Source organism: Lepisosteus oculatus, chromosome 10 (genome assembly GCF_040954835.1).
Source record: "Lepisosteus oculatus isolate fLepOcu1 chromosome 10, fLepOcu1.hap2, whole genome shotgun sequence".
NCBI lineage: Eukaryota > Metazoa > Chordata > Actinopteri > Semionotiformes > Lepisosteidae > Lepisosteus > Lepisosteus oculatus.
The window spans coordinates 31,581,653-31,595,165 of record NC_090705.1 but is presented as its reverse complement, the minus strand read 5'-3'; the positions used below and the strand labels follow the sequence as shown (position 1 = coordinate 31,595,165).

Sequence of the window (13,513 nt, the reverse complement as noted above, 5' to 3'; positions counted from 1 at the left end):
AAGCTTACTGAATCACGTTGATACTACATTTACATTCCTGAATATAGGACAGTCAGAGCTTTTCTCACTCAAGTTCTTTTTTTTTCTTCTGGTACACCTTAACCATCAGGTCCTCAGTCCCTCTAGGTCCAGGTGATTCTCCACTGGCTCTTTGCATGCCCACCCTCAATGATGCCATGAAATCGTTGCCTCAGAAACAACTGAATTTGGCTTTAGACTGAGACAGGATACGGGTGTGATCTTTCACACCGCTTGAGAAAAAACCCCACAGTCGCTTAATGGAGAGAGAAGTTCAGTCGTGGGATACTGAAGAAAGAGGGATTTAGTTTGTGATTAGAAAGATGTGCTCATTCACAGACTGAATCAATGTAAATTAATTATTATGGCAATATTGGGAACAAACGTCAATAATACCATTAATACTTTACAATAAATGAGGTTCCAATTAATACTGTCCTGTCAATGTGCACATGAACACATTTGTTTCACGTAATACCAGCTGAACAACTCAGACGATTCCAAAACGGAAAAGTTACAGGGATATTTCTAAACAAGAGTAGGCTAGCTTGGCTCTTTTATTTATCTAAAGACTGTAATTTTAATTTTACTTAATTATATTTGAATTTTGAACAGCGAAAAAGTCACAGAATGAACCTATTAAACTGCTTTTGAAATGCTGCATGAATTTCCTAATTCAATAACATTCTAATATAACAAGATGGCATATTAAAAATGTTTTTTAAACTGGCATGGATCAAGGATATTGAGTTTTTTTTTTCTAAAATGAACTCTGCAATCCCCTGTCTTGTTTTAAACTAGAGAAAATGCCAGAGAACCTAATACCCTGTCTTCAACATTGCTGGTATCATCCTTTCGGAAGTGACTTTTGTGATTAACCTTTACCCAGACAGAATTCAGTGTCCCATAGTATGCGGTTGGTGAATGATTGCGAGATGAAAAAATCCTGATCGACCTCCTTTTGTTTTCCACTAACACTGATTATCAGAGGTCCTGAATGAATCCATGGAAACCAGCAACAGTCAGTCTGCCTGAAATAAAAAATAAATGGACAACTACTCTGAAAACATGAGGCAAGATTTGTGCACATTTATCTATTTATCTAGGAAAGAACAATTAAGCTTCCCATGCATCATGCAAAGCAAATGCATCATATATTATAATAAACAATATATTTCAAGGACTTTTTTCTCTCTTTGTGAAATGCTATCACTATCATATGTATATTCTTAATAATCCGAATTAACAAATCAAACCGCATTAAAACATTCCCTTAACAATATAGTTACAGTCACTACCAAACAAATGAAAACTGTGTTGCTAATGCAGGTAAAATAGACTCTGCCCACAGATCAGTCACGTTCCCTGGTGAACTGCTGTTTCATTAGATTTTCCACATGAACTGGTGAAACTAAATGGTCCAGTCATCGGCAAACTCAGTGCCTTGGCTCTCTGGCAGGCAGCAGCATATCCTCACAAAACGGAAACAGCCCAATCCTATTTCTTTAGACGTATGCCCTCATAATGTTTGTAGCTAAATCCTTCAACCCAACTGGCAGAGACACTTGGGATCATCAAAGTATTGATTTCACTGAGGAAAAAACATGTAACAGCTGATTCCATTTCCACTTGGTATTCCTAATCAAAGTAAAACATGATGGGAAAAAGCAAAATACAAAGTCTTTAAAATGGTGGAAAAATGTCTAAGAGATGCATGACAGATAATTAAGAATTTCAAAGAAAAAAGCATAGGATAGACCAAATTCGTTCATTCTACAAGTGAAATCTTTAGAAATAACGTTTTCTACACATCTCCTGAAGACTTCTTTACTGCTCCACCAAATTAATAATATAATATAATAAAATATAATATAATAAGAATATTAATACCCCTAATACCATGTTTGTTCACCTGCTTATTGCTCCACTGATGCCTTCAAACATTCTCGGATGTCTGTGGATCAGGGTTGCTCGGTTGTCTTGAGAAGTTGTGAGGCCTGTCATTGGATCCTTTAGTTCAGTGGCTACATGGAGCCTGCGTTACACTTCCAGCTCTTATTTCCTAATCTGACAACCATTAACATTAGCCTGGTCTGCTACTGCCTTCAGCAATGCACCAGATGCCCATGCAGCAGCTATCATACAAGACAAAACAATTCAGAAAATAGGTGTCTACTATACAGTCCTCAAGAATCAAGGAATATACCATGTGCTGGGCCATTCCAACATTTTGGACAGGAAGGATAATACCTATAGACCCATTCATTAACTTTCTGTAGGGTAGCGTAATATTTTCTTCACAAGTGAGCAAAACGTAATAGAAAAGATTCCTTATGGAGAAAGGAATTGGAGTGTGGTTTTCCTAGTACAGTACAGCAGCTTTATTTCATTGGAAGGAACAATAGCTCAAAGTCTATCCTTGGAAAGCAAGAAGAAAATGAATAATGAAATCCAAATAATTCCCCACCTTTCAACAACTACAACACCTAAACATCAGAAGGTGTGAGTCAGAAACAGAAAAGGTCATATTTGGTGCAGTTCCCATGACTATGCAAAAGCAAAACATATTACAGTATCTGCTTTTCCTTTTACCTACTTGCTAAGTGAACAACTCTTATGGTGCACAAGGGCTAAAACTTGGGATTATCTTGAATACATTATAATATGGGGGATTTCTAAGGTATTATTTAATTTTACTGGAAGTGATTTGCAAACTTCCTAGACTGGCACGTATGTAACTAAATACAAACTCTAGTACTCTGCTAGCTGAGGGCATTGATGTTCTTTCATAAAAACAAAAAAAAGTTTTTCAATTGGTTGAGTAGAGATAAAAGTCATCCATCTGCTGTCACGGAATTCAAGTTCTTTCAAACCTGAACCTCCTTAATTTAAATTTGCCACCATTATTGACCACTTCCAGCAAAGCAGATTGGGTAATTATTATAAGGTGAACACTTGCAGAATATGCAGAAAGAAATGCAGAATAATCATTCTTTTTGGCCTCTTTCAACAATAATTCACAATTAACTGTACATAACTGGACAGTAGTAGTTGTTTGTTTCTGTTCCAATTTAAGGTAAAATATGGCCTGTCTCAACAAAACTCTTTTTCATGTGAGACTTTTTAAAAATATAATTTTGGAAAAACGGAACTGCTGTTGGTATTAACTGTATGCACAGTAATAAATAACTGACTTCATAGACCAACTGCCTAGTTTTCTTTAAAGATAAAACCTGAAAAGGCATACTGTACTGACACATCATAGCCTCACTGCATTATGAAACATTAAAGATACCGTCCCCAATGAATTCCTGATTCATGAAATAACAACTTGTATAAAGATTAAGCACTTTCAGAATTCATTACAGTAAGATTGCAAAGTAGAGATCACAGAACAGTAGATACAAAAATTAGGCAATTTTATCTATAAATGTATTTCATTTTTAATCTGTTGTGTGGCCCAACGTCTTTCAGATACTCACTTTATTAATGTACGATGTATGCTTTGAACTATGCCTTTCTCCCACACTTCAGCTTTATAAAAACATCAAAACATTTAATGAATTAGCAACAGCTGTGTAGTTTGGAAATTTGATATCAACAGGTTACCATAATCAGATCCACTTCCTTGTGAAATGTGGGCCTGGTAATTTTCTCAAGATTACAGTGAACTTTGACTAAGAACCAAACTGGAAATAGATGACGCGTTCTCTTAAATAACAATGTGACAGACAACAACAGATCAAAAATAATATTAAAAACGATTTTTTCTTCTTCTCAGGTGTGTTGAATTAGGCATGTCACACAACACAGCACGTAACAGAAGAAATATCTTTAGGGCAGAACACCGGATTCACTAAAACGATAAACGTAATGCACACTTGATGACTCGCTGCACAACAAAGGCAGTGTTACTAGGGAAGGGCAAAGTGAAAATGACCTGTACCACTCGGTGACAGTCACCGACAATGGGCGAGTCTCTCTTTAGATAAAATCAAGCCATTTGTTAAACAAAACCTCGAACACAAGAATTCAGGAAGCTAATTAAAGGCCCGATACTCTCACAGATGTCCCTGTACACCCCCGGAGCCTGATAATTAAATATTTGTAGAAAGAAATACAGAAAGAAATGAGTAAATTTTTAAATGGCACCCTACACAGAGTTTTATCATGGGAAGAGATCAAAGAGCCACAATTTTCTGGAAGTGAAAGGAGTTCACAGAGAACTGCTAATTCAGTTGCTTCTGAGTCAGGAATTCTATTTGCAGGCAGCTTGCAAACAAAACGTCTCTAATGAAATGTTAAAGATTCAATTTACCTGCATAACAGAAAATGTATTATCCTTTGAAAAGTCCAACCATCACTTTTCTAACCACTTCATCTAATTCAGGATTGCCTGACAGCCTCAGCCTATCCCAGCAAGCAATGGACACAAGGTAGGATACACACTGGATGGGACATCAGTCAATTGCAGGACACGCACAGACACTGACGCACTCACACCAGTTTTGCCAGAAGCCAATTAACCTACCAGTCAGTACGTCTTTGGACTGCGGGAGGAAACCCACCAGAACATAGGGACAACATACTGTACAAACTTCACACAAATTGCACCCGGGTCCAGAATTGAACCCAGGGCTCCAGTGCTACGAGGAAGCAACTACTTACCACTGTACCACTGTCCCATTTATAAAAACTGGGGCAGATAATTACAGAACAGTATACAATATATATGTTATTAAATCACTACTATCATGACCTGACTTTACAGCAGGATAACTGCAGTAGTTAGCAAAAGATTTGTAAAATGTCAAAGCCCACATACTAATATTCTCTAATAGGTCTGCATACAACAATGAATAGCATAAGTCAAGGAAATTATATATATCATTTCGTATAGATTTCTGGAAAGCTTCTGTTGTTTGGCGGATGAAAGGTATCTGATTTGTTTCTTAAATTTGGAAACACTCATTTGGAGTCACCCCATTTTAATTAACCTGGCCCTCTGGAGTTAAAAGAAAGAAATACGTGACACATAAATAGGAATGAGAAAACACTAGTGATCCTTTCTTTCATTTAAGTCTGAAATTTGGAAATGATAGCCGAGCCTCAAGCCAGCAGAGAACACTCAGAAGCCAGGCTTGAAACTGAATAAGTATTTCTGCAGAAGAGGTTGTATTTTCCATACCAAATGGATTGGATAACACTAGTGTAGCAGACAAATTAAAACAACTAGTCTCAGTGTCCTTTATTTTAAACTCTACTTTTGGAAAATGTAAGCACGTTCACAGGCCGATTTCAGTTGCATGAAGCTCTGACACATCTGTACTTTGTTGTAGTAAAAAGCATTAAGTGACTTAAGTCTGGAAGCAAAGAGTATTAGCTTTTAAGAAAGGGTCTTTAAGAGAGAAAAAAAAATGCTTCACTGTTGATACCATGGCACTCTTAGGAAAACAAAAGAGAAAAGGAAATGGGCACATGGCATTTAAATTACAAGATGAAGTTAGGAAATCATAATAGATTACAACTTTGAGAGGGAAAGAAGTGCACCACTGAACACAATCGAAAGTGACAAGGCCTCCTATTTATATTCACTTGCATGAAAGGCATTTCAATTAATTCAAAAGCTCATCCACAGAGTACAGTGAAGCGAAAGTTGGAGAGAGAGCAGGACATTGCACAGCTCCAGAGAACGGCGTCAACCGGAATAATGAAGTGGGAATGTTGCAGCCTGAGTGCCTGCTGATGCAATTCTCAACCCTGACACTTGCAGACGTGATGCTGTATTATGCAGGAAATGTTGTGGGTGTCCCATGGTTACCCTCCACCGCCTAACGCCATGAGCCGAATTGCATGCCACTGCTGAAAACCACACTACCAAACTGCAACATCAGCTGTATCATGGCCACGCTGTGCATTTATACAATAAATTCATTTTAATTTAATGTGTGGAATATCGTTCCAAGACGTCTTGGAGAGATAAACCACGCTGTATGCAGTGACAGATGAGCACGCCTCTCAATTCTCCTCAGAATTCTTGTTGCTATTCTCATTTATCTTTAGAAACAGCACTGAAAGGGCATTTTAAAAGTATTTTGAGTTTACACTTACTGTAATGTTAGTTACATATTCTTGCGGTCTTATTATGTGATTCGCCTTAAGGCAATACTGTCCACTACAGTTTCCGCACTCTTAACAACCAAGCTACTAAAGGCAGGGCACAACACCAGAAAGCAAGTGCCTTCCCTTGGATCGAAGTGAAGCTGTAAAAAGATCAAAAACAATTTAAGAAAAAAAAACTAAAATATTTCTCAGAACTCACAAATTGTCCTGTATGTCCTCTTTCTTTAGGCACACCTTCGTGATCGCGCTAGTACATGTTTTCACTTTGACTTGTCTTCCAGTAAAAAAAAAAGAGAATTCCCACCTCAGTTTTAGTGCCAAGCGAAAACATAGCTGTGTTCTTTTCTTTTCTTGAACTGAAGTGATCTTTCACAGCCAGCTTAACAAGATACATTCCCTGCCACTACCCTCTGGTCATACAAAAACAAAACAGAAAAGACTGGGCATTCAATTTTCACACAGTAATTAAGGACATTTTGGAATGATATGCAGAGTAAATGAAGGTGGCTATCAGAGGACTAACTTTGGTCATTTGCATGTATCTTGTACTTCATTTCTAACTACCTACACACCCCACTTTGTGTGCTCTGTACCGAGTAGCTACTGGTGTTCCCTCTGCAGCTTGTTAATTTGAATACTTAATAGCTGCTTCAGCAAAATTCCTTCTCAAAAGACTTTTTAGTTTTTAAAGATCAGTGTCTAGTAGAGGAGTACTAAATTTTGCTCTAGTTACAGGCATGACAGTAGACCTGATAAAACTGTATGTAATGGTATTGTAATGAATGCTGTATCCAAAAGGTGGAGGAAGGACCCTGTGCGTTGTTCTGAGAGTTTCAGGAGATCGTTGGCTACTATTCCAAATCGCTGGGCTGAAGTCAGAGTCAAGAGGCGAAGGTAAAACGTCAAAGACCAGGGTTTCAGTCAGAGGGGGTCGAAGGCTAGATATCCAAATCGCGGGGCTGATGTCGGAGTCGAAAGACGAAGGTAGAATATTCCAAGACCTGAGTATCAATCCGAAAGAGAATGTCTCAATAGCAACGGCGAGGTAGGAGCTCCAAGGATAGAGGCTAAAACCGAGCACAGACCTGATGGATATGAGGGTTTCAACATCCCGGGAAGTGGAGGGTTTGGTAATTAGTGTGGTGTCGTGATTGGATTATTGATCAGTGCGCTGGCGCTTGCTGGAATTACCCATAGCTGTGGTCGGTTTAGCGAAAGGTCGTTTACGGGAAAGAATACGGTTACTGGTGGACGTGACAGGTGTTGAATAAAAAGTGCCTGCTGAAGGACATATGCTTATTAACAAATCCATTTGGACTTCTTTAAACAAATGTCCCTTCCACACACAGTGCACCCTCTTCATCTTCTTGTTCTGTAGCTCTGTGTGGCACCAATCATCCTTTAATCCAAAATCACCCTGTAAATATCAGACTTATGTTCTCTCTCACAGTTTACTGACTGGGGGCATTCTGCGGTGTATTTTTATTTTCCCAGCTCATGTACAACTTTAATTTCCCCTGCGTAATTTTTTTTAATTCTAAGACTAAATTAAGTATCCTGCCATTCCCTCCCTTTTGGGATTAAAGCTGGCTGAATTTAATACATCATGCAGACATCAAAGCTACAAGGTACAGTAAACCTAAGAGAAATTTAATTATCGTTTAAAAAAACTGGCGCAAAGGATTAGCATGTGATATGGAATTTGACCTGATAATACAGTTCTTCAAGATGGTCATTAAAACCTCATTCAGACTAATTAGAACGGTACAAAGGTAAATGTACCATTTAACTCCACAATTTTATCCTAAACGTATAAGAAGGAGTTTAACGAATATAAATTATTTCCAGTCTTCTGTTTCTGACGTTTGAACTAGTAAATCACATAATTGAGGCATATTTAAATATAATAATACTGTAATAAGCAATTTGTTTTTGCATGTCATTAAAAAATGTATGTCTTTATGTTTTAATAGCACTAAATGGGAACAAGACTATAAAACCACTGTCATTTTGTGTCAGGGTCTCCGTCAGTTGCGCACATTTGAGAAGAAAAGGGTCAGGGAGTGGCTGCCTGCTGCCTTCTCATAAAAAGCTTAATACAAAGATTCCTCGGGTGCTAACCTTTAATAACTGCAACTCCAAGAAGTTCATTGACCTCAAGTTACTCTTGCCTGCATCTGGATGGGAGCCAGCAGGGCCGGCCTTTATCAACTCAGAGCATGTGACAGAAGGACAGCTGACTACAGGATAAACTAAGTCTACTGCTCTGGATTACGTTAACGGACGTACACAGTCAAATACAAATTGAAGCCACATTTGTTTATGGGGATGGTTTACTCTGGAAATGTTGCAGGACAAGTAATGATGTTTGCTTCTCCTGCTGTTTGCAACAATGGAGGGGGATCTTTCCCTTACTTGGCTCAGTCTGTAGTGGAGATATTTCCTGCAGACATGTGAGTGCAGTAACACCCACAACTGTGTATATTTTAGACAGTGAGATCAAAGCTTCAGAGCTCACACCCAAGCCTCTCATAAACCATGGGTATCCCTCTTTAGAACAAAACAACCAGAAACAAAGCATATGAAAAAATAAAACAAAACATTAAACTAGGTATGGCCTGACTTGGGGTCAAAAAAGGGCATCTGAAGTAGTGTTTCAGGTGAGTTCCAGTTTTTTTTTTAATTTCAATTCCCCCTTACAGGCTAGTTTCCCACTCAAACACCTTTTTAGACAGTACCTTCACAGAAATGGAGAAGTGGTATAGAAAAACTGGAAATGACAACAACCTTGCGCTGTTCAAATGGATCATTTTGGTTTCAGAATACCTGAAGCCAGAAACATCCTTAGACCTGGGCTCAACTTATTGCCTGATACCTCAGCCACATTCAGCACTCAATGATCTACTAATATCTTTCTAAATTACTCTGATTTTTAGTTTGGTGCCTTTCAAACTTGCTCTGGATGTTGTCGTCTAGATCGCCATCTCTTTAACCCCCATTCCACATCCTTCCATCACAAGGCAGGAGGCAGCAAGAAGTGAGACCCTGTGCGTGGCTACTGTAACTCCGGTGGAGTCTGGTCAGGAGATAGATTGAGTTCCAAAACAGTGTGGTACCAAACGAGAGACGAAGGCGCAGTCTTAAACGAAAGTGAGGAGTCAAATCCAGTAGGGTTCCGAATCGAAGAGGTACCAATAACGACAGGCGAAGTCGTGGTAAAAAGGATAGAGCTGAGTCGGTAGCCAAAAGGTAAAATTAATAATAATGTTGCTTTATTAGCCCTACACAATTTCTTGCATTAGGAATTCGTCTTTTCGCATACCCCAGCTTGCTCTCCATGAGACACAGACACACAGACAGGGAGAGAAGCTTGGGGTCAGAGCGCAGGGTCAGCCGTTGTACAGCGCTCCCGAACCAGTTGGGGTTAAGGGCCTTGCTCAGGGACCCAACGGAGTAGGATTCCTCTGCCGGCTGCGGGATTTGAACCGGCAACCTTCCAGTCACAGGCACAGCTTAGCCACAACTAGTTTCGGAGCTCAGGGAGACCTCGATAGTGAGCGAGGTACAAGAGTAAAACAGTAGTTAAAGTGTATTTTTAATTGAAACTGTATTCCACAGCAAGGGTCCCTCCCTACTCCAGTCATATCTTATACTACAATTGCCAACTGTCATATTAGATTTTTAGCATACGTTTCCATTTCCTTTTATGTTTGAAACATTCTGGTTTGTTTGAAGCAATTTTGATTGGTCACAAAAATATTTATTTTGTTCACTCCTTCAGTCACCTGCAACCAATACTCTGTAATGTCTGTGTCAGTGTTTCCATAACTGTATGTTTATGAAGAATAACTAAATACATACTGTAGTCATTTGATTAATTTCTCAGAATTCTAACTCTATATGAGATCAAATTTATCACAAATCTCACCAGCCCTCTCAACTATGTTTTTTATTAAAGAAACTCCTATCCTTTAGATAGAGCTTCTCAGGTTGTAGACTGTACTGTATTATTACTTTTGAATGTTAACGCTGAAAACATTCACAAAAGTTTAATTAGTTTAAAAGTACTGTGGTTCTGGAATTTTCCTAGAGTAGTAATTACAGTTCGATATATACTCATTTATTTAACACACCGTATAGGTGATAGCGTAATTATAAATACACTGTACGTGTAACCGATATCACTTCGGCTCAGTCATTCAGAATGATGAATTAACACTTATGTGTTTGCCTTGAAACTATGAAAAGTAATCACCATCACTGATTACTCCACTATTCCACTAGCGCTAATGCCAACCATAGTCAAATCTGCGGATTTTGTTTTGCTGAGATGTAATTTCTAACTCTAACCCTTGGTTGTATTCGTAAATCTTATACAGTATATTTACCCTGTTTTAAAGACTACAGACATATTAACACATGCAGTAATACATGCAGTGACATAACTGAATAATCTATATAAAACAATAAAACACTGCGCTTCTAGTTTGTCAAGTGTCCGTTCTTGAACTTCCGTTAACCAGCTAAAGGCTGGCTGCTTTACTGTACATACAGTACAGTACAGTACCAAGACCTGCATTCAAGCTTTGCAATGGACAATAATAAACAAGTACTGTTTATCTTAAGAATGTGGACAGTAACATAGACATGACATGTGTATCCATTCTGTATATACATATACTGTAAGTGAAATATATGCCCTGAGCATGTATCCATTTGTAATAATTTAGTTATTTGCAATAATGTGATTTTAGTTACAACAATATAACTTGCCAAACGGTGCACGCTAATGTTCAACTTTGAATGCTAACCGTTTTTGAATGAACTTGTAAAACGCAGCGCAGGCTTCAACGTGAAACAGTTACTTGCCCTTTGTACGGCGTTACTTCTGCAAAGTATTCCTTAAATGACCTCAGTGCAAACCAACGCAGCACAATGCTTATTCAGATAATGATGAAAACTCTTAAATGTTTTCATACAGAAATCTTATTCGACTACAAAGTGGCAGAAGGTTGCAATAAGCACTAGATAATCTTGGGGCTTAGTTTTGGGATCTTTGGCGTGAACACTTACACTCGAGGGACTTGGGTTCCGACCTAACCGTCTTCGCCAGCGTCCAAGTTTCTGTGGTATATTTTTCAGCATAGTTGTTACTGTATTCACCTGTTTGACTCGCCATTACAAGTTCGCAGAAGGCGATGATGCAACAAATAATAGCTGAAGAAAAACAATGACGAAAACTCTGCATGTCTCTACCGCAAATGATGAAACACTGAAAAATGCTTCCCTTTTTCCCATGGGAGACTCCTGTTCTCTAGCAACCCTAGACTTCTTCTCTCCCAACCAAGTGTTGATCCCTGCAAGCTGATCAGCCGTACGCAGAACTTGCACATACAGTAAGTACAGCATATCGGTACACATGTAACGACAACCCAAACTCACCCGTTCTCCAGCAGAGTCATGCACACAACCTCCCTCACTCCGGGGTTGTTCGCTTTCTCAGCGGAGCACCACTGCAAATTCCAGGTGGCAAGCCTGAAGACCGGTTTGCCATCACGCACTCCCGAGAAAGCTTCCACATTAGGCCGTACTGCGATGATCTGCGTCGGGCCTCCGGGTGGGAGATCGAGGTCCTCGCTCTGAAGGCTCAGAGAAGTTGGACTGGGATGCGCTTTGCCCGTATACGTCAGACCACCGTTGGTATTAGTGGAGGGCGTTCTGGAGCGCTCGGCGAAAATCTGGAACCTGACTTTATCCAGAAGGGAGGAGTTGATGTGACTGACTTTAACCAGGTCCTCTATGCTTTTGAAAGGTCCGTGCTCATTCCGGTAGGCAACGATGTTTTTAGCGATTTTCTCAGTGATGCCGCGGATGCTCATGAGCTGGGCTGGCGTGGCTGTGTTGATGTTGATGCCGGTGCCCGTCTGGTGCTCATAGTCCTTACGCAGCGAGGTGGGAGAATGTTGCGAGGAGCCGATCCTGTTGCTAACGCATATCTCAAGCTTGATCGCCTCCAGTTTGGCAGCACCGACCCCGCTCACCAAAGCCAGGTCCTCAACTTTCTTAAAGCCCCCTATACACTCGCGGTACTCCACTATGTTCTGCGCCACGGAGCGATTCACCCCGGGCAGTGTCATCAGCTCCTCTTCCGTGGCAGTGTTGATGTTCAGTCTCTCTTGGTTAACCAAAATGTGGCTGAAGTTGCACGCCGCGCTGAACTTGCGTTTGTTCTGAGAGAAGTCAGTCGGATCCTTAGGGATCGAGCGGTGGCACCCCAAATTCCCTCCCATTCTGCTTACCTGGGCATGCAGTTATCTGCACAGTCCACTGTCAGGTACTGTAGTTCCCCAGTCAGACTAACTCGGTCAATCCAGTTACATGACCTGCATGCAAATGACAGTACTGTACGTGGCGAAAATATCTAAAAACAAGTGTTTTACATAGTGCTTTTACAAAATGGCTAACATTCCAAATTCATTTGCTGCTCTTTAAGTTTGTGCCAAGATGATCACATAACTACGTGCAACACCGGGTTAGGCATTACATTGTTTCATATGCAGTTCAAAATCCTTGCAGATTTCCCCTTTAATTCTTCTGCGTTGCCTTTTTGTATCCAGCAAACCTCCCTATATAGCCCTTGCTTGAGTTCCAGCAGCGTTCCGGTTAGCTCTGTGCTGTATCTGTGTTACCTTCTCACTCAGTCAAATCAACTCGCTGTGTTAGCATCAGACGTCATGCACTGCCTGAAGGGAGGAGACAAGGTTTAGCCCTGACTAATCACATTCGCCCAGAGACGGGTTATATTGTTCCAGAATGGATCAAACTTACAACCACGCATTCTACCGAATAGGTATCTTAACTATACCATACTTTTTTATCCTTTATCTCAGATGTTGCTGCTTTGACCTATTTAAATATTGCTGTGCAAAGTTTAAAAAACCGCCCAGTTTAGCTGTATCTATTTGATTTCAAAAGTAGTAATAAACTTGCCAGCAGTTTCGATTGATTGCTTTAACCTTTTAACCAAAACATAGATAACTTACAAACCCCCCAAAATACGTAATTCAGAACTCATTAAGGACCATCTTACACAATAACTAGAGGTTACACATCTTTTGTAAAATGAAAACAACCTGAATATAACAATCGCTTATAAAAGTTTAACGCTGTGCCAAAGCGCAATTATCGTTAAAATACATGATTAAATCACGCGGTTCGTTTTCATTGCAATAAGGACATTTGTACACCCACTTTAGTTAGGACATTTTTCCTAAATTCATCAGAAAATAGGAAAGGTTGTATTAAAAACGAAGAAGAAATAGCATAATTTTAATTTGGGATTCTGAGCAATAACAGCAAAACCTTAAAGAAG

At 39.6% G+C, this 13,513-nt stretch overlaps 1 protein-coding gene across 1 annotated transcript in view; it reads right to left on the bottom strand.

The window, feature by feature from the left end:
* eepd1 (endonuclease/exonuclease/phosphatase family domain containing 1) overlaps window positions 1-12,833 on the bottom strand; it is a 41,265-nt gene extending 28,432 nt beyond the window's left edge. The window contains exon 1 of the mRNA XM_006635774.3: window positions 11,584-12,833. Coding sequence (XP_006635837.1) covers window positions 11,584-12,431 — 848 coding nt within the window. The 5' untranslated portion in view covers window positions 12,432-12,833. The remainder of the gene's footprint in view (window positions 1-11,583) is intronic.
* Window positions 12,834-13,513: the final 680 nt, after the last annotated feature.